Source organism: Podarcis muralis, chromosome 7, assembly GCF_964188315.1.
Source record: "Podarcis muralis chromosome 7, rPodMur119.hap1.1, whole genome shotgun sequence".
NCBI lineage: Eukaryota > Metazoa > Chordata > Lepidosauria > Squamata > Lacertidae > Podarcis > Podarcis muralis.
In genome coordinates, this window is record NC_135661.1 from 65962989 (window position 1) to 65981853 (window position 18865).

At 45.4% G+C, this 18865-nt stretch overlaps 1 protein-coding gene across 3 annotated transcripts in view; it reads left to right on the top strand.

The window, feature by feature from the left end:
* The window catches only part of ARID1A (AT-rich interaction domain 1A), a 97528-nt gene extending 79540 nt beyond the window's left edge, over nucleotides 1–17988 (top strand). For all 3 annotated transcript variants that reach the window (XM_077931991.1, XM_028738750.2, XM_077931992.1), the window contains exons 11-20: nucleotides 676–885; nucleotides 1330–1534; nucleotides 6711–6843; nucleotides 6969–7138; nucleotides 7288–7429; nucleotides 8176–8301; nucleotides 8407–8503; nucleotides 12061–12934; nucleotides 13598–13728; nucleotides 14958–17988. In XM_077931991.1, the coding sequence (XP_077788117.1) occupies nucleotides 676–885; nucleotides 1330–1534; nucleotides 6711–6843; nucleotides 6969–7138; nucleotides 7288–7429; nucleotides 8176–8301; nucleotides 8407–8503; nucleotides 12061–12934; nucleotides 13598–13728; nucleotides 14958–16670 (3801 nt within the window). In that variant the 3' untranslated portion in view covers nucleotides 16671–17988. The remainder of the gene's footprint in view (nucleotides 1–675; nucleotides 886–1329; nucleotides 1535–6710; nucleotides 6844–6968; nucleotides 7139–7287; nucleotides 7430–8175; nucleotides 8302–8406; nucleotides 8504–12060; nucleotides 12935–13597; nucleotides 13729–14957) is intronic.
* The last annotated feature ends 877 nt before the right edge of the window (nucleotides 17989–18865 follow it).

Consider the following 18865-nt stretch of genomic DNA (forward strand, 5'->3'; position numbering starts at 1 on the left):
AATTGTACCCAGAAACAAACTTGAAGACCACAAAGGTATTTGAATATGGATGTAATGTGTTGATTCCAAAAGATAAAAGAAGAAGAGGAGTTTGGATTTGATAACCCTAAGGAGTCTCAAAGCAGCTAACAATCTCCTTTCCCCTCCTCCCCCACAACAAACACTCTGTGAGGTGAGTGAGGCTGAGAGACTTCAGAGAAGTGTGACTAGCCCAAGGTCACCCAGGAGCTACATGTGGAGGAGTGGGGGTGCGAACCAGGTTCACCAGATTACAAGACTACCACTCTTAACCACTACACCACCACACTGGCTGGATTCATGACTAGTTAATGACCTGGCTATCATATTCATATTCTGAAAACTTCTTGTGAAGTTTTCAGAGAGACAGCTGTACATATAATGCACTGCAGTAATGAAACCTGGATGTTACTAAACTGCAACGTCAGTGTCATCTTTGCAGTAAAGGACCACTTTGTAATTATTGTACAACTGATGTTAACCTAGATTTCCACAATGCACTTAGACTGAAGTAGGGTGGGTGCGCCTACATCAGAATGGTGTCATTGCTTTTCTCCCTGCGTTATGTGATGATATCCGAAGACCTACCTTTTCTCAGATTGCTTTTAAATTAATGTGTGATTCTCTACTCTGCTTCTTCCTCTCTTTTTTCTCTAGAAATCCAGCTCCTCTACTACTACAAATGAAAAGATTACTAAACTATATGAGCTGGGTGGTGAGCCAGAAAGAAAGATGTGGGTAGATCGCTATTTGGCTTTCACTGAAGAGAAAGCAATGGGCATGACCAATCTTCCAGCTGTGGGCCGGAAACCCCTAGACCTGTATCGGCTCTATGTCTCTGTGAAGGAGATTGGAGGGCTGACTCAAGTGAGTTAACTTAAGCTTGTATCTGTTAAGATTCCCTTTCTCAGGTCCGTCTTACACACAACACAAGTTTATATATCTTATTAACCCTGGAGAGATGCACAACGCCACATCTAATTCATAAATTCCCTGCCCTGGTAAGCAAAATTCTTGATAGGTTGCTTCAGTTTTTTTATTCACATTACTACATCAGTTTGGGGTAATACTACTGTTAGTGCTCCCTCCCCTCTTGAACTTGTGTGTTTATATTTGCTTCCCTAAGATGGACAATAAATTGCTTACTGCTTTTTTTAAAATCCTTTGTTATGAGGAAGGAAACTGGTGATTTGTATTTGAGTTTCCTTACTTTCCTAAACACTACTTGAGAAGTGTATCACTTTGCCTGTGGCATGCTTTAGAAGGAGATGTGACTTGGATTTAAAAGTTGGTTCTTCTGGCTTTGTGCAGGTTAACAAAAACAAGAAATGGCGTGAGTTAGCAACCAATTTGAATGTGGGTACCTCCAGCAGTGCAGCTAGCTCTCTGAAGAAGCAGTACATCCAGTGTCTCTATGCCTTTGAGTGTAAGATTGAGCGAGGAGAAGATCCTCCCCCAGACATCTTTGCAACTGATTCAAAGAAGTCACAACCCAAAATACAGCCTCCATCTCCAGGTGAGTCAACTTTGACTTCTGAAGTGTTGAATTCATCCTGTCTTGCAATGTCTAGATCAGGGTCTAGTAGGCCACACCCTGTATGAATATATCACAGTTGCTCGACAGGGTCCTTATTCTACCAGAATGTGGAACTGTGGCAGTTATATATTTTTAAAAGGCATATTTACAAATGTGATTTATCTAGGCAGTGTTTCTGCATTTGTAAAGGTGTTAGAACATCGTTGAGAACTGGAGGTGGCTTTTGCCTGCTCCAGGCAGGGTAGCTCTTTCAGATAAAGGATGGCATGCTGGGATTATACACTGATGTAGAGACAGTTGACTTTTCTTTCTGTTGTTCGCTTAAGACTTGAAAACATCTTGCTGTATATCTCAAATTTGACACCTTGTGTTTTAGAACCCAAAAGTATGCTTTATAAGGCTGGGATGATAGATTTAGTGCTGAGTACATTGCAGATTTCTCATGGGTTCGTGGTTTGGATCAAAAATTTTGGTATCTGATCTAGAACTTCAGAAGACCTGGTTTCATCATTCACTTCTTACGTATAATGTTGTGTCCTTACACAGCTGCCTGTACAATCACAACATGCTGCTCAACTGAATGGACCAAATATGTGCGCTAAATGTATTTTTTCTGTTAGTAGTCCTGTGGTACTCATTGTATCTCTGCAAACCGCATAGCTGTGACTTTTCTAGCAGCCTGGGATTGTTGCAGTGAAGGGTGGGACTAGTACGAGAAAAATGGGAACCAAGACTAACAATTGGCTTAAATACACTGCTACTGCTGTATTAATGTTCTTCAACATACTAGCTGTCTTAATGTTTGAAGAGCTCTAATCCATATACTTGAATTTTTTTAAAAAAGACTAATATCCACTACAAATTGGGCACTGTAAAATAAAAGTTTTTCTTTCTTCCCCACCCCTTCTCTGTGAAGATAAGCACTGCTTTTTCTTAAGGCAACACTGCTATGATTGAAGTTCTTTTGCTTTCATTTTTTACTTATGCTGACCAATCCTTGTTTCATGAAAATTTCTCAGAACTTTGATCATCATCTATTATACTCCTGGCCATATGTGGAGAGAAATGGTGGGAATGTGAGCCCAAGGCTTACAGTGGCTCCTTCCTGCTCAGTAAACCATGGTTTAACATGACTTCAAGCATGTCCACTGTGTTACTATCATGGTTGTGGAAATTGATTGGGGGGGCATATTAAAGAATTGTGACAAGGCAGCACTGTATGCCTGTAGCTACATTCTGAAGTAACTTCCCTCACAGCAGCATGATGGAGAACAGTTGATATGTCAGAGGTTTTGGGGCTGACGTATCAAATAGGAGTGACATCCAGCAGCCAACCAAAAATGTATTAGGAGTTGTGTTACATAAGATCAGGTGATTTGTCCATCAAATCCAGTGTTGTCATCTCTGGCTGGCAGTGGCTTTCCAGGATGTCAGATGAGAACTTTCCCATTACCTTCTACATGATCCCTTTGACTAAAGATGTCACAGGTTGATCCTGGGACCTTTGGTTCTCAAATCTAATTGGTGCCTACAAGAGTCTTAATTTGACCTGTGAGACTGTTTCCCTCAAGCCACATTCACTCGCTCCAAACCTGGCATCGTATATGTCATGTGTGAGGTAGATAAATACTACAGAGGAACAACCAGGAGCCTTTGAACGAGCTCCTCCTCGTTCCTTGGCAAATGGGGCTTGTATTCATTGTATTTTAAATTGGATGCCAAATACAAGCTCTGCTGGGATTGTTTCGACATGGGAGTTCCCATGCAGAGCCAGTCCCTGCTAAAAGTGGGGCTTAAAGTCACAATCAGCTGGTTGGCATTGACTTCAAGCCCCAATTGGATTGACTGGGATCTGCTTTTGCTGTGCAGCTTGAGTCCAAGCCTGCTTGCAAAGGAAAAATGGATCACCTAACATCATGGTGATGGCATGCCTGTCAAAGTAGCGCAGCCAAAGGTGGCAGAACTCAGGATCCAGAACTCTGACCAGATCATGTTCTTCACCCCCTTGCTGTACAATGAAGACGTACTATTCCACAAAACAATAGTCCCTCTTTTGGAATCATTCTGTATACAGTGGTGCCTCGCAAGACGAAAAGAATCCATTCCGCGATTCTCTTCGTCTAGTGGTTTTTTCGTCTTGCGAAGCAACCCTATTAGCGGCTAAGCGGATTAGCGCTATTAGTGGTTTAGCGGCTTAGCGGCTATTAAAGGCTTAGCGGCTTAGCTGCTAAAAGGCTATTAAAGGCTTAGCGGCTTAGAAAAAGGGGGGGAAGCGGGGGGGGGGATCGCAAGACTAGCAAGATGTTTCGTCTTGCGAAGCAAGCCCATAGGGAAAATTGTCTTGCGAAGCAACTCAAAAACGGAAAACCCTTTCGTCTAGCGGGTTTTCCGTCTTGCGAGGCATTCGTCTTGCGGGGCACCACTGTATTTGAGCAGCCCAATACTGTTTGGTTGCTGAATGCACTAGCTCGGATTCAGTAAAAATATCACTGAGAGTAGTGATGTGCTCTTGCTCCCTGCTGGTGACCCAGTCTGAAATCCATTGCTGGAAGAGGACATGGTGGGAATTTGAGATACACATCATAGGATCTGTACCTACCCTTTTCCTGTTGCTTTGTGCCCCTTCTCTTGAGCAAATGGATATGCTTCCAGTCTTCTGCTCTCTGCACTGTGAATCCTTTTCATATTCAAATACTGTGGCTGCTGATTCTGAATAAATTTAGTGGAGGGGATGCATAGTAACAGCATCATTTGAACCTGAACCGCCTGGACAGTAATTTTTGTTGTTGTGAGAAGGTGTGGTGACATGTTGCTTGGAGTATCCAAGTGACACACTATCTATCCCACACCACATGAGTGAGGGGATGCCCCTGTGGCAAATTATGTGATGGAGGCATCAGGGATACAGGTGTCATTTTGGCTGTCAACATTACGGTTTCATAAGGTTATATGTCCATGGGGTCACGAAGAGTCGGACACGACTAAACGACTAAACAACAACAACAACATATCCAGTCCTAGTCCTGTTCAGGGTGGAACAATTGAAATTAATGCACATTACAAACTAAGGTCCATTAATTACAATAGGTCTGCTCTAGAACTCAGTTGGATAAAACCCATAATCCCTAACCCACCACCTCAAAAACAATTGTTGTAGGTTTCATTTGCTGCATTTATTGTCTACATCTTCTTATTGCATTTTTATTGTAAAGCCTCCACAGGAAAGTTTGTTTGAAGGGTGAGGTTGTGTATGAATTTAAAAACTCACAAGTACATTAATTGGTGATAACACAACAAGCTCATTTTTGCTGTGTTGACCAACAACTGTAGTGGGACAGGAAACCATTGAACACTTAGGTTGCAATAATGCTGTTAACCTCCAAAGTGCCGCAGTATTCCTTGTAGTTGCCATGATAGGCTACCATTAGCTAGCTCTCTAGAGCTTATTACCCCTTTATGAGGTGTACAGCTCCAAAAACTGGCTCTTGACTGATTTACCTGCAGGCCTCTTTTAACTAAAGGTCCTGTGTTGCTTTGGTTTCTGTTGGCTTCTGTTGAAAAGCTAATGCTTGTGGCTGGAAAAAGCCATGTTCCTGTGGTTGGATGGGGCTGATATGTGCACTTGGGGGTATATCTGAAGGGGTAAACTTGCAGTTACAGCAAACAGCTCTCTTGTGGAAGATGCCACGGTTCTCCAGCCAGCAAAACCCCCCTATTTATTGTGTGTGGGTTTGTGGTGCTAGGTCCTGATTTGCTTTGCCACTCTCCTTAAAGCATTTGTGGTGCTAAACTCCTCCTTGCAGTGCTGCACAAGTAGTGTCTTGTGTGTTAGATGCTGCCTCCTGGACTGCTACAGCATAAGCTTGCTCTCTCTCTCCCCTCCATGATTCCCCCTCCCTTCCCCAATCCCTTTCAGCTTTTTTTGGCTCCTGGTTATGAATGAATGGCTGGCAACATGTGCCCTGGGAAGTGCAGCCAGTTAGGCTTGAATTCACAGTGTATGGAATTGGCATCCCTCCAGCAGTTTGTAAATTTGTGAGTTGGGAGGGACAGCAGGGGGTGGGGAGGAACAACAAATGGCAGCGACACAGGGAATGTCTCGAAACCTCTTCCTGCTGATGTCAGTGTATTAGAATGCAGCAGCGACTTTGCTTGTTGGATTCCCAGGGGAACGGAATGGAGCTGAAAGGCTAATGAATGGGGAGAGGGTGTGAGGGGAGGGGTTATGAATGAAGCTCCCTGCTGGGCTTGCCTCTGCCCTTCCTTCTCAGGAGATGTCCCCAGACTGGGAGGGAGCAGCGGAGCAGAGGGAGAGGGTGCCAGGAAGGTGGGGCGTAAACAAACATGACCTGTAGCTGACCTCTAGAGGATTTTAATGAATAGCTGAAATGACTCATCAACTTGCAAGGCTGAGGCAAGGGATATCAGTGCCGAAAATGGTAACTAATGGAAACCTTAATTAAGAGTTTGGCTTTCGCTAGCTGCTAGGAGTGTATAAATCTGAGAGATGGCACCATTAGAGGCTGTGGTTGGCCTGGAACAGCAGAACTCAATAAACTGCACAGCTGGCTTTTTGAGATTGTATACCTGGATTTTCAGACAGTTTCCAGTGGTCTTGTGTCGAACGGTCCAGAGTAGCTGCCTGATCCCTTTTCCTTAGCCTTCTATAGAAGAATTTGTCTTGGACTTCCTGGGAAGGCTCCAATGGAGATGCCCTGTGCTGTGCTTTTAGAACCTTTTACTTGAGGCGCTCGAACTAGGAGTTGGGTGTTTAATCTGCCATCAGCATGCCTTTCTTGGTCATGTGCAAAACTGGACCATACTGATGCGGAATTGCCTCCCTGCCTAAAGATGCAGTTCAGAACATTGTTTCTCCTAGGAGACTTTGTTTTGTGGTCTAGTTCACAGCACTTTTCAGTTAAGCCTAGCAAATTTGGGTTAATAGTCACAGGCATTATGGTGTGTAGGAAAGAGCAAGTTCTGTTATAAAAATGACGACCATTGACTCTCAATGTATCCTAGGGTTTCAGGAAGTTGCACTTCCCCGTTCAAGAAATACTACCTTTGAGAGTTTGCATTGCTATAAAATCCTTCAAGGTTTTTCTTAATAGCTTCTATTTACCATGGAGCTGATGCCTCTCTTCTCTACTTGCAGCTGGTTCAGGCTCCATGCAGGGCCCTCAGACACCTCAGTCCACCAGTAGCTCCATGGCGGAAGGAGGAGACTTGAAGCCCCCAACTCCTGCATCTACGCCACACAGTCAAATGCCCCCTTTGCAAGGCATCAGGTATTCCGCAGTCAACTTCCTGCTACTAACAAATGCCTAAAGGCTGCTGTGCCTGGGCGTGGTTTTCTAATAGATTGCATTGATTGACTTCCATGTTAAAACAGTTCCTCCTTTTGTTGGCTCAGGAGTAACTCAGTAGGCCTTCAGGACACCTTTCCCGATGGCAGTGACCCTACTTTCCAGAAGAGGAACTCCATGACTCCAAACCCAGGGTACCAGCCCAGCATGAATACTTCTGACATGATGGGTCGCATGTCCTATGAAACAAAGGATCCATATGGCAGTATGAGAAAAGGTGATGTTATCTTTCATACTATAGCACAGAGCCATTAAACTCTCTAATCCCATGAAAGGAGCTTTAGAACAAAATAGCTTTAATTTTATGTCCAATATAGCTTCATGTCTTCCTGCTGAAGATTGATGGTTTCCTTTCTCCACTTTCAGGAAGTGATCCCTTTATGTCCTCAGGGCAGGGCCCCAACAGTGGTATGGGTGATCCTTATAATCGTGCTACAGGTCCAGGGATGACTAATATGGCCATGGGGCAGAGGCAGCATTATCCTTATAGCCCTTATGAGAGAGTGAGGTGAGTATTCACCCTGGATGCATTGATTCTATTATTGATTGATTTATCCATCCATCCCACCTTTCCCCTAGAACAAGGCAGTTCTCAGAAATGAAAACAGATACAGACCCTATGCTGCTATACCAAGCAAATCACAGTTATGCAAATATTTGCTAAACGAACACAGCATTTTTCTCCCAGAAATATCAGTTTTCACAGAATTTATGTGTCTCAGGTTTGGGTTTACAGGTGAATATGTTTTTCAGGAGTATGTAAGTGGCAGGAGGGCTGGATATGGGCAAGGCAGGCTTTGAAGGATTGTGGTGTTAGTGGAACAGGATTAGAAGATGCGACAGATGAGGTGATGGCTGTTTCCTGAACTATGGAGCCTTGCATGAGCACCACCCCACCTTGTCAGACAATGAGGACTAGAAATTCTACAAGGAATGAGAAATTTAAAATTCTATACAAAATGTACAAGATTGTACAGAACTGCAGAAGGCAAAGAGAGCTCTGGTTCTGTAACATGCATTATATTTAATTTGCAGCGGTGATTGTGCTGTTAGGTCAAGTATGGGGAAACAGTAGCCCTCCAGATATTGGACTACAACTCTCACCATCCCTGGCCATGCTGACTGGGGATAATGGGAGTTTGGAGTCCAACAACATCTGGAGGGCTACAGGCTCCCCACCCCTGTGTTAGATTCTTTCTTTGTAGATGAGGGCTAGAATTGCTTATAGTGTGAGGGTGTGCTGTTTTCCTTCAGGACTGAAGCTGGAATGGGACCTGAAACCAATTTAGGAACCGGAACACCCCAGCCCAACATCATGCCTTCCACTCCTGATTCAGGGATGTACTCCCCAAGCCGATATCCTCAGCAGCCACAGCAGCGGTAGGTTCCAGTATGCCTCTATTGTGTCAGCAATACAGTCACAATAGAATTCCATGGTGTTCTGTGCATCTGGGAAGAAAACTAATACTTTCATCTTTTCTGCAGACATGATTCCTATGGCAATCAATTTCCCACTCAAGGTACATCCTCCAGCAGCCCCTTTCCTAGCCAACAAACCACCCTGTATCAGCCACAACAGCAGGTGAGCTCCCTGAGGTTTTGCAATTCAACTGATAAAGATTGTGGTGGTTGCGACCTATGAGCAGTCACAGAAGGGAAGGATAGTAATGGTTTAGTTCAGTGGTTCTCAAAAGGAGTGGCTTGAGAGGATGGCAAGTGCGGCGGGAAGATTCAAGGACAATAAAATAAACATTTGAATATTTCAGTGTAGTATTGTATCAAAATATTTGGGGGGGATTTACAATCAGAAACCGTATCCATGCCTCTATTCAAGATTATTGGCTCTGCAACACATTGTTGTGAACAGAGATTTTCAGCTCTGACAAATATGAAAGATCAAAAACATGCAGGCTTCCTCAACCTCGGCCCTCCAGATGTTTTGGGACTACAATTCCCACCATCCCTGACCTCTGGTCCTGCTAGCTAGGGATCATGGGAGTTGTAGGCCAATCTGGAGGGCCGAGGTTGAAGAAGCCTGGAAAAGAGAAACACTTCTTTGCATTGATGAGATGAAAGTTTTTCTCAAATTAGACATAATATAACTGATATTATCCTGCAAAAGCAAGCTTACACTTCTCATTGAGTTTGTATACATACTTAAGCTACATATGTAAAAGGCTCGTTTATAATTATATCATGTTCTTATGTAGCTGCGTTGTTTTATGCTTTCTTGATTTCCTATGATCATAATATAAAGTAGTTGTGTTCTGTGTTAAATCAAGCACTGCTAGTTTTTTCTTCTTTTCCATTGTATTTCTTATCAATAAAAAAATTGGTGTGGTATGATAAAAAATTATCCTGAAAGTGTGGCCCAGAGAAACATTTTTGAGAGTCACTGGTTTAGTTTAACAAATGCTGGGGTTTCCTGGCTGAAAGGGGGTGGTCTTCCAAAGCACACCTGAGTTGTCCAGAACTGTTCCCATATTTGTTCTAGATCTCCAGGCCTTAATTGGGCTTTGCCTCTATTGTGCTGTGGATTTTGCAGAGGGAACTTAAACATATTCATGCTAAACAAAGAATCTTTTCTGTTAGTTGAGAACTAACTTTCTAACTTATCTGCAAAAATATTATCTTAAAATGTAGCTGAGCTAAATCAAATCGTAGTTCAGGAAATTTAGGGTAGGTGTCCACCCCTCAAAGATCTCCCTTTTGTATAGAATTCAGTTTCTGTATTTCTTAATATACATAATCACAGTGTAATTTTGTGTGCAGGGTTCTCTTTCAGTCTTGGCAGTATATATGACTCCTATCTTCTTATTTGAAGTCAAAGCTGGAATATAATTATCGTATTTTTCGCACCATAGGACGCACTTTTTCCCTCCTAAAAAGCAAGGGAAAATGTGTGTGCGTCCTATGGAGCGAATGCAGGCTTTCGCTGAAGCCTGGAGAGCGAGAGGGGTCGGTGCGCACCGACCCCTCTCGCTCTCCAGGCTTCAGGAAGCTATCCGCTAGCAGTGGGAGACCCAGCTCTCCCACCGCTAGCGGAGCGCTGCATTAATCCCGAAGCTTGGGGCGTGCGGAGCTCAGCGCGCCCCAAGCTTCTGGGTGCCGGCAAGGTCTCCGCTAGCCCTGGGAGAGCCCCGCGACGTCGCGCGGCTCTCCCAGGGCTAGCGGACCACTGCGCTAATCCCGAAGCTTGGGGCGTGCGGAGCTCAGCGCGCCCCAAGCTTCTGGGTGCCGGCAAGGTCTCCGCTAGCCCTGGGAGAGCCCCGCGACGTCGCGCGGCTCTCCCAGGGCTAGCGGACCACTGCGCTAATCCCGAAGCTTGGGGCGCGCTGAGCTCCGCACGCCCCAAGCTTCGGGATTAGCGCTCTGCTAGCCGTGTCTAGGCTGCGGATAGCAGCCTGCTTCCCGGAGCGTCGGGCGCCCTGAAAGCAGAGCGCCCGGCGCTTCGGGAACACATCCGCTGCATGGAGAGCCTTGCAGGAGTTCCCCGCAAGGCTCCCCACGCTGCGGATAGCAGCCTGCCGCCCGGCGCGAGGGACGCCCTGAAGCAGAGCGCCCCTCGTGCCAGGCATACACCCGCAGCTTGGGGAGCCCTGCAGCAGTTCCCCGCAAGGCTCCCCAAGCTGCGGATAGCAGCCTGCTTCCCGGAGCGTTGGGTGCCCTGAAAGCAGAGCGCCTGGCGCTTCGGGAACACATCCGCTGCGTGGAGAGCCTTGCAGGAGTTCCCCGCAAGGCTCCCCACGCTGCGGATAGCAGCCTGCCGCCCGGCGCGAGGGGCGCCCTGAAGCAGAGCGCCCCTCACGCCAGGCATACATCCGCAGCGTGGAGAGCCCTGCAGCAGTTCCCCGCAAGGCTCCCCAAGCTGCGGATAGCAGCCTGCCGCCCGGCGGGTGAGGCGCCCTGAAGCAGAGCGCCCCTCGCGCCAGGCATACATCCGCAGCTTGGGGAGCCCTGCAGCAGTTCCCCGCAAGGCTCCCCAAGCTGCGGATAGCAGCCTGCTTCCCGGAGCGTCGGGTGCCCTGAAAGCAGAGCGCCCGGCGCTTCGGGAACACATCCGCTGCGTGGAGAGCCTTGCAGGAGTTCCCCGCAAGGCTCCCCACGCTGCGGATAGCAGCCTGCCGCCCGGCGGGTGGGGCGCCCTGAAGCAGAGCGCCCTGCGCGCTAGGCAGACATCAGCCAGCCCCACAAGCTCGGGGGACAGCAGGGAGGCGCAGCGCCACTATCCCGCTGTTCCTCGACCTGGTTCGGTTTCCCTGACCTGCTTTTGGGGGGGAAATAAAGGGAAATTTTTTTCCCTTTATTTCCCCCCCAAAAAACTAGGTGCGTCCTATGGTCCGGTGCGTCCAATCGTGCGAAAAATACGGTATGTCTCACTTGGATGAGAAGGTGTTTACAGTTGTAAAGCTTGGTCTATAACCAAAAAATCCAGGATTTGATTATTCTTACAGCTTTGCCTTAATAATGTTATCATAGCAGGATACTTGAAGGTTGAAATATTAATAATAAAAGCCCTGTTATAGAGGCTTAACCAGCTGTTTGCAATGGGCACCTTTTACTCTCTTTATTTTTGGCATAACTCTGCACACTCTTATCTTGCCACATACCCCTTGCCACAAATCATTTCTATTGTCTGGAGCAATGTGGCTGTAGTCTAATTTGCAGTTACTGATGTGATCAAGTACAGTGGGCCCTGGTGAGCAAGGCTTATGAAAACCAGCATCATGTTAAATTGCATCCAGTCCCCAGTCTTAGACTTGATAGTGTTGTGTTTTCCCCTCCTAGTATATAAAGGAAACCATGGCCATCTCCAAAGTGCCTTGATATAGTCCTGTATACGGCAAGAGAGGGAGGCAAAATAAGGTTAGCTTTCAATGTACTTTATTGAAAACCTCTTCCAGCCTGAACCAGTTATACAACATATTCTGTACACAGAGTACAGCTGTTCATTTTGGACAAGGAGATAATCAGGTTTGAAGCTTCTAGTACCAAACCCTGGTACACCAGAGAACAGTTCTGAGTAGGATGAGAGGAAACTGATGACTTCATGCTGTTCTGTGAATGCTGTAGGTTCCTGCCCATAATCTCTTAGCATGAGAGCCACTTATGAATTGCCAGCTTTTGTTTTCTTTCCAGAATTATAAGCGACCGATGGATGGCAACTATGGCCCCCCAGCCAAACGACACGAAGGGGAACTGTACAATGTACCGTACAGCACAGGCCAGGGACAGGCTCAACAGCAGCTGCCTCCGGCACAAACCCAACAACCAAGCCAGCAGCAAACTGCTCAGCCTTCTTCACAGCAGGAAATCTATAACCAGTATCCGAACACATACCCTGCCACAGATCGCCGACCTGCTGCTGGGCCACAGAACCAGTTCCCATTCCAGTTTGTCAGAGAGAGGGTCTCTGCTCCCCCAGGCTCTAGCACACAGCAGAATATTGCTCCTCAAATGATGGGTGGGCCCATACAGTCCACTCCAGAGGGCCCACAGCAGGGCACCATGTGGCAAGGGCGTAATGAGATGAGCTACAGCTATCCCAACCGGCAGAGTACTGGTTCTGCACCCCAGGGTCCTGCATATCACGGAGTGAATCGAACAGATGAAATGCTACATCCGGATCAGAGGGTTAATCACGAAGGACCGTGGCCTTCTCATGGAAACCGCCAGCCTCCTTATGGGCCCTCTGCCCCTGTGCCCCCAATGACAAGGCCGCCCCAGCCCAACTACCAGACCCAACCCAGCATGCAGAATCACATTCCTCAGGTATCTAGTCCAGCACCTCTTCCCAGACCGGTGGAAAACCGCACCTCTCCAAGTAAATCTCCATTCCTGCACTCAGGAATGAAGATGCAAAAGGCAGGGCCTCCTGTCCCTGCCTCACATATAACACCAGCAGCTGTACAACCTCCTATGATACGACGGGACATCACATTCCCACCTGGATCAGTGGAAGCTACACAGCCTGTGATGAAACAAAGGCGACGTCTGACCACAAAAGATATTGGTAATTGAGCTTTCATTCCCTTGAGTTGATGGGAGAGTGGTGTGTGCCAGACCACAAGGCACCCTTTGGTGTATCATGCAGGGATTTGGAACCTTTTTCAGCCTGAGGGGCTGCATTCACTTGTGGGCAATCTTCCAGGGACCACACATCCGGGGGGTGGGAGTTGGACACACACCACTCCATCCAGGCAAGCAAGAGGTATTATTACAATTCAAGGGCACATTCCAACCAGGTAAGATCACTAGAGGAGGACACAGAGCAGAGCCAATGAGGGTATGTGTCATGGGCAGAGAAGGGCCAATGAGGGTTGTCAAGCCTGGAGGCCTGGGGTTCCTCAGTGCCACATTATTATGAGGGAAAGGACTCTTAGATTGGAAATAGATGGTCTTGGTTGCTGTGGTTATGTCTAGTATCCCTTCATGTGCTGGATGCAAGCCACAGGGAATTTTGCAAACCTAATGGAAATCATCGGGAGCCATGCAAGAGCTTTCTTAGATTTGTGCAAGGGTGATTCCTTATGGATTGAGAATTCAAGTCTAGTCCACCTGGCTGGGTGACTTGCTTTTGGGTTTTTTACAATGTAGAAAGCAGGATCCAGGGACAGGTTTAGTTTCATTTCATTCTGGGAGTTCAAATTGCATCAAATGTGTTTCTTTGTTGCAGGAACACCTGAAGCTTGGAGAGTAATGATGTCTCTGAAATCTGGGTTACTGGCTGAAAGTACGTGGGCTTTGGATACCATAAACATTCTGCTGTATGATGACAACAGCATAATGACCTTCAACCTTAGCCAGGTGAGTTGACACCTCTAGGAGACAGGGCTTTGAAATTTAAAAGTGGAATTGAAAGACACAAGCAAAAGATTAACATAGAAATGTGACTAAAGTTTGGGCTGTGTGTATTCTGCATAGTGTGGAATTCAGCAACTTGAGAATCATTTAATGTCCTTAGGGCTGAAATATTAGGCTTGATATCTTTGGGGGTGGATAGGGCTTCCAGAAATCAGGCCATATGGTTTCCTGTCTTTGCTTCTTGTCCCTCTGTATGACTAGAAGTAACAAAGTTATATAAAGTATGTAAATCTAGACAAATTTGCATTACTTAACTGGTATCTGTATCTGTGCAGAATGTTAACTGTTGGATGTAAGTGCACACAATTTTTTCTTATCGGTGAAATTTTAAGTGCTGGGGCATTATTATTATTATTATTATTATTATTATTATTATTATTATTATTATTATTTCAATTTATACACCGCCCTATACCCAGAGGTCTCAGGGCGGTTCACAAACAATCAGGGTGGTTCACAAACATGGTGAAGAGTGGATAAGACAAAACAACAACAACAACAACACCGCAGCCCAGCACCTACTAGGGTTAGGATTTGCGAGTTAATAAATACAAAGACCCAAACAATTTACTTGGGACATTAGTCCACAAAAGCCTTAGTCCACTTTATCAGAGGTCCTGATATACAGGGCATTTATTCATAAAAGCTATATTAAATTTGTTGACTCTTTAAAGGTTGTTCAAGACACTCTGGTTTTAGTGCAACAGACTAACATTGAAAGTTTTGATTGTATTTTAGCATATGCATTTCAACTTACAGGTTTGAAACTAGGCTCAGATGTAACATAAAACTATGGTTTGGTGCTACATGAATGAACCTAGAACTTGTGCACTTACTTTTTCCATTGGGTCCTGCGATTGTTTCCCTCCCTTATTTGTTTGCAGCAAGCCATATTTTTCCATTATGTCTGAACTGGCAAATTGTGGTTTGCACTTGTCATTCAAACTATGGTAAAACCCTGGTTTCTAGGGCAAGTGCAAACCAGAATTGTAAACAAAGGTTTGAGCATGGTTTTCAAGCAGTTTTCCAGTTTGGATGTAATGACAATATGTGGTTTTGACACAAACGGGAGAGAGAACTATGATTTGGCATTATGTCTGAATTGGGCCAAAGTTGTCTTCAGGGGCAAGAAAATGTTGCACTTTCTTATTTCATGTTCTGTTCCCTTGCAGCTGCCAGGGTTGTTGGAGCTACTAGTGGAATATTTCCGACGATGCCTGATAGAAATATTTGGAATCCTGAAGGAATATGAGGTGGGAGATCCAGGGCAAAGAACACTATTGGATCCTGAGAGGGTCAGCAAATCTTCGAGTCCTCCTCCTGAAGAGGGGGATAAAGAGGAGCCACAGAGTCCTAACTGTGAGGAGGAGGAGGAAGGGGAGGAGGAGGCTGCCTTTGCAAATAAAGCCACAGCACCTCTTGAGAGCAACGAGGAAAAGCTAGTCAGTAAATTTGACAAGCTTCCAGTCAAGATAGTACAGAAGAATGACCCATTTGTGGTAGATTATTCTGACAAACTTGGCCGGGTACAGGAATTTGAGAGCGGGCTGCTGCACTGGCGGATTGGTGGGGGAGACACCACTGAACACATTCAAACCCACTTTGAAAGCAAAATGGAGCTGTCGTTGACTCACAAGCGAGCTCCTTGCAATTCTATTTTGCGAAAACATTCTGTAGCTGAGAGCAACCCAGTCACCCGAGAGGGAGTATCCCCTCCATCTGACAGTCCTCCGGAGAAAAGGATAACGGCTACCATGGACGACATGCTTTCAGCACGACCCAGCTCATTGGCAGAGGAGGAGGGAGTAAGAAATGTGGAGGTGGCAAAGGAAAGCGGTAAATTCCCATTTGGCATTAGTCCAGCTCAGAGCCACAGAAACATACAAATCCTGGAGGACGAACCTCACAGTAAAGACGAGACGCCCCTCTGCACACTTCTAGACTGGCAGGATTCATTGTCTAAACGTTGCATCTGTGTGTCTAACATCATCAGGAGTTTATCATTTGTGCCAGGCAATGACTTTGAGATGTCTAAACACCCTGGTCTGCTGCTGATCTTAGGGAAACTGATTCTCCTGCACCATAAGCATCCAGAACGCAAACAGGCGCCACTGACATATGAGAAAGAAGAGGAGCAGGACCAAGGAGTGAGCTGCAACAAAGTGGAGTGGTGGTGGGACTGCTTGGAGATGCTGCGTGAAAACACTTTGGTCACATTGGCCAACATCTCTGGCCAGCTGGACCTTTCACCATACCCCGAGAGCATCTGTTTGCCTATCTTAGATGGACTCCTCCATTGGGCAGTGTGTCCTTCAGCAGAAGCCCAAGATCCTTTTCCAACCCTGGGGCCTAATGCTGTCCTCTCCCCTCAAAGACTGGTTTTGGAAACCCTCAGTAAACTCAGCATCCAGGATAACAATGTGGATTTGATCCTTGCAACCCCACCCTTCAGTCGCTTGGAGAAACTCTACAGCACCATGGTGCGTTTCCTTAGTGACCGAAAGAACCCGGTGTGTCGGGAGATGGCTGTGGTACTACTGGCCAACTTGGCGCAGGGCGACAGCTTGGCAGCTAGAGCCATTGCTGTGCAGAAGGGCAGCATTGGCAACTTGTTAGGCTTCTTGGAGGACAGCCTGGCAGCCACTCAGTTTCAACAGAGCCAAGCCAGTTTGATGCACATGCAGAACCCTCCCTTTGAGCCGACCAGTGTGGACATGATGCGTCGGGCAGCTCGAGCGCTGCTTGCCCTGGCCAAAGTGGACGAGAACCACTCTGAGTTCACGTTATATGAGTCACGGCTGTTGGACATCTCCGTGTCACCTCTGATGAACTCGTTGGTTTCACAAGTTATTTGTGATGTACTGTTTTTAATTGGCCAGTCATGACAGCCGTGGGATGCCTATACCCCCTGTGTGCGTGTGTGTGAGTGGAGGACTTAGAAACTGATTGTTGCCCTTTATTTATGCAAAACCACCTCAGAATCCACTGTCTGCCCTGCGCTGTCCTGCTTCTACCTTGGGGAAAAAGATATTCCCCCTTCCCTCACCTCTGCCCTTCAGATCTGTCCTAAACCCCTGTTCAAGGAGACAAAGTTCTGCCTACATTTAAAAAAAAAAAAGACTTTTTTTATTTTAACCAAAGTTGCTGTTGTTTACAGTGAGTTTGGGGAAAACAACTTTGTCCTGTTACCGCATCAACAGGCGCTACTTTCATAACTGTTTTTAATGGTAAACTCTGAAGGACAAAAAAAGTGACTGCTGAACTCTTGTGTGGTTTATCGTTGTACATTCACAATCTTGCAGGAACCAAGAAGCTACCAGTTGTTAACAGACCTTGTCCAATGGAGGCCTGTGCAGTAGAGTGTAGAACTTCATGTACTGTACACCTTAAACTGTAAACATACTGTAATAATGTCTCACATTGAAGAAGAAAAAAAGCTGGATCAGCAGCAAGCTGTAGTTTTTAAAAATGTTTTTAGTTAATGTTGAGGAGAAAAAAAGGCTTTTCCCCCAAAGTATCATGTGTGAACCTACAACACCCTGACCTCTTTCTCTCTTCCTCCTTGATTGTATGAATAACCCTGAGATCACCTCTTAGAACTGGTTTTAACCTTTAGCTGCAGCCTCATGGCTGCCACGTGTGTATATATATATGACGTTGTACATTGCACATGCCCTCAGACTCCTTGCAGTTTTGTTCCCCTTCTCCCTGCACCCCTTTATAGTATGACGAGTTAAACGAGTTGATGACCTGCAAAAGCGAGACACCAATTATTTAATCTCTTGCCAGACATCTCTCTCTCTCTCTCTCTTTCTTTCTCTTTCTCTATTTCTCTCTCTCTTTCTCTCTCTGGAGGATGCTGTACAGGTCTCTGTGTATAAAGTCATTGCTGTCTCAGCAGCCAATCAACTTATAGTTTTATTTTTCCTGGGGTTTTTTTGTTTTTTGTTTTTATTTCTAATCGAGGTGTGAAAAAGTTCTAGGTTCAGTTGAAGTTCCTGATGAAGAAACACAATTGAGATTTTTCAGTGATGAATTCTGCATATTTGTATTTCAGACGATGTAGCTAAAAAAAAACTTGATGTAAATTCCTCCCTTTTTTCCTTTTTTGGCTTAATGAATATCATTTATTCAGTATGAAATCTTTATACTATATGTTCCACGTGTTAAGAATAAATGTACATTAAATCTTGGTAAGATGTTTGTGAGGGTTTTCATTTTTGAATGGCCCAAAAGGCTGCCTAGTGGGATCATCCACACTTCTAATTTGGATTGATTTCATAAATGTAAATTGTATTTCTAAAAAGAAAAAAAATGACTCCTGGGTTAAAGGAAGAGACTGCCCACTTCCAAAGGGAAATACGTGGGATTTCTGTTTTGAAATCAGGAAACATTTGTTGCTTTGAAGATTAGAAAAGTAAGCAGTTCTTGATTTTGGAAGAGTTTTTACCTTAACTTTAAACACCTTCTGCCTGAGGGCCCCAAAGTGTGCCTGCCATGTTGCTAAGAATTTATAAATCAGTCCTGTTCATGACATCTACAGGTGTTGAAAAGGTGGGTAGTGGCGGGTAAAAAATACAGAATATATGGATAAATCTCCCTCACTCCTAGTTCTGTGTTTCTGAAACGAGGTCAGTTTCTTTGACCCTGTTGGAAATGGTAATAAGCAACTTTCATAAAGAACAGGGATCAGCAAACTTTTTCAGCAGGGGGCTGGTCCACTGTCCCTCAGACCTTGTGGGGGGCCAGACTATATTTTGAAGGGGAAAAAACGAACAAATTCCTATGCCCCACAAATAACCCAGAGATGCATTTTAAATAAAAGCACACATTCTATTCATGTAAAAACACCAGGCAGGCCCCATTTTAAATAAAAGGACACATTCTACTCATGTAAAAATACGCTGATTCCAAGACCGTCCGTGGGCCGGATTGAGAAGGCGATTGGGCCGGATCCAGCCCTCGAGCTTTAGTTTGCCTACACATGATAAAGAACAACAAGAAATACAGTAAAGCACTTTTCCAGGTTAAAAGCTGCTATAAATTTACATAACTCTGTGAAGCCAGTATTAACAGAGCT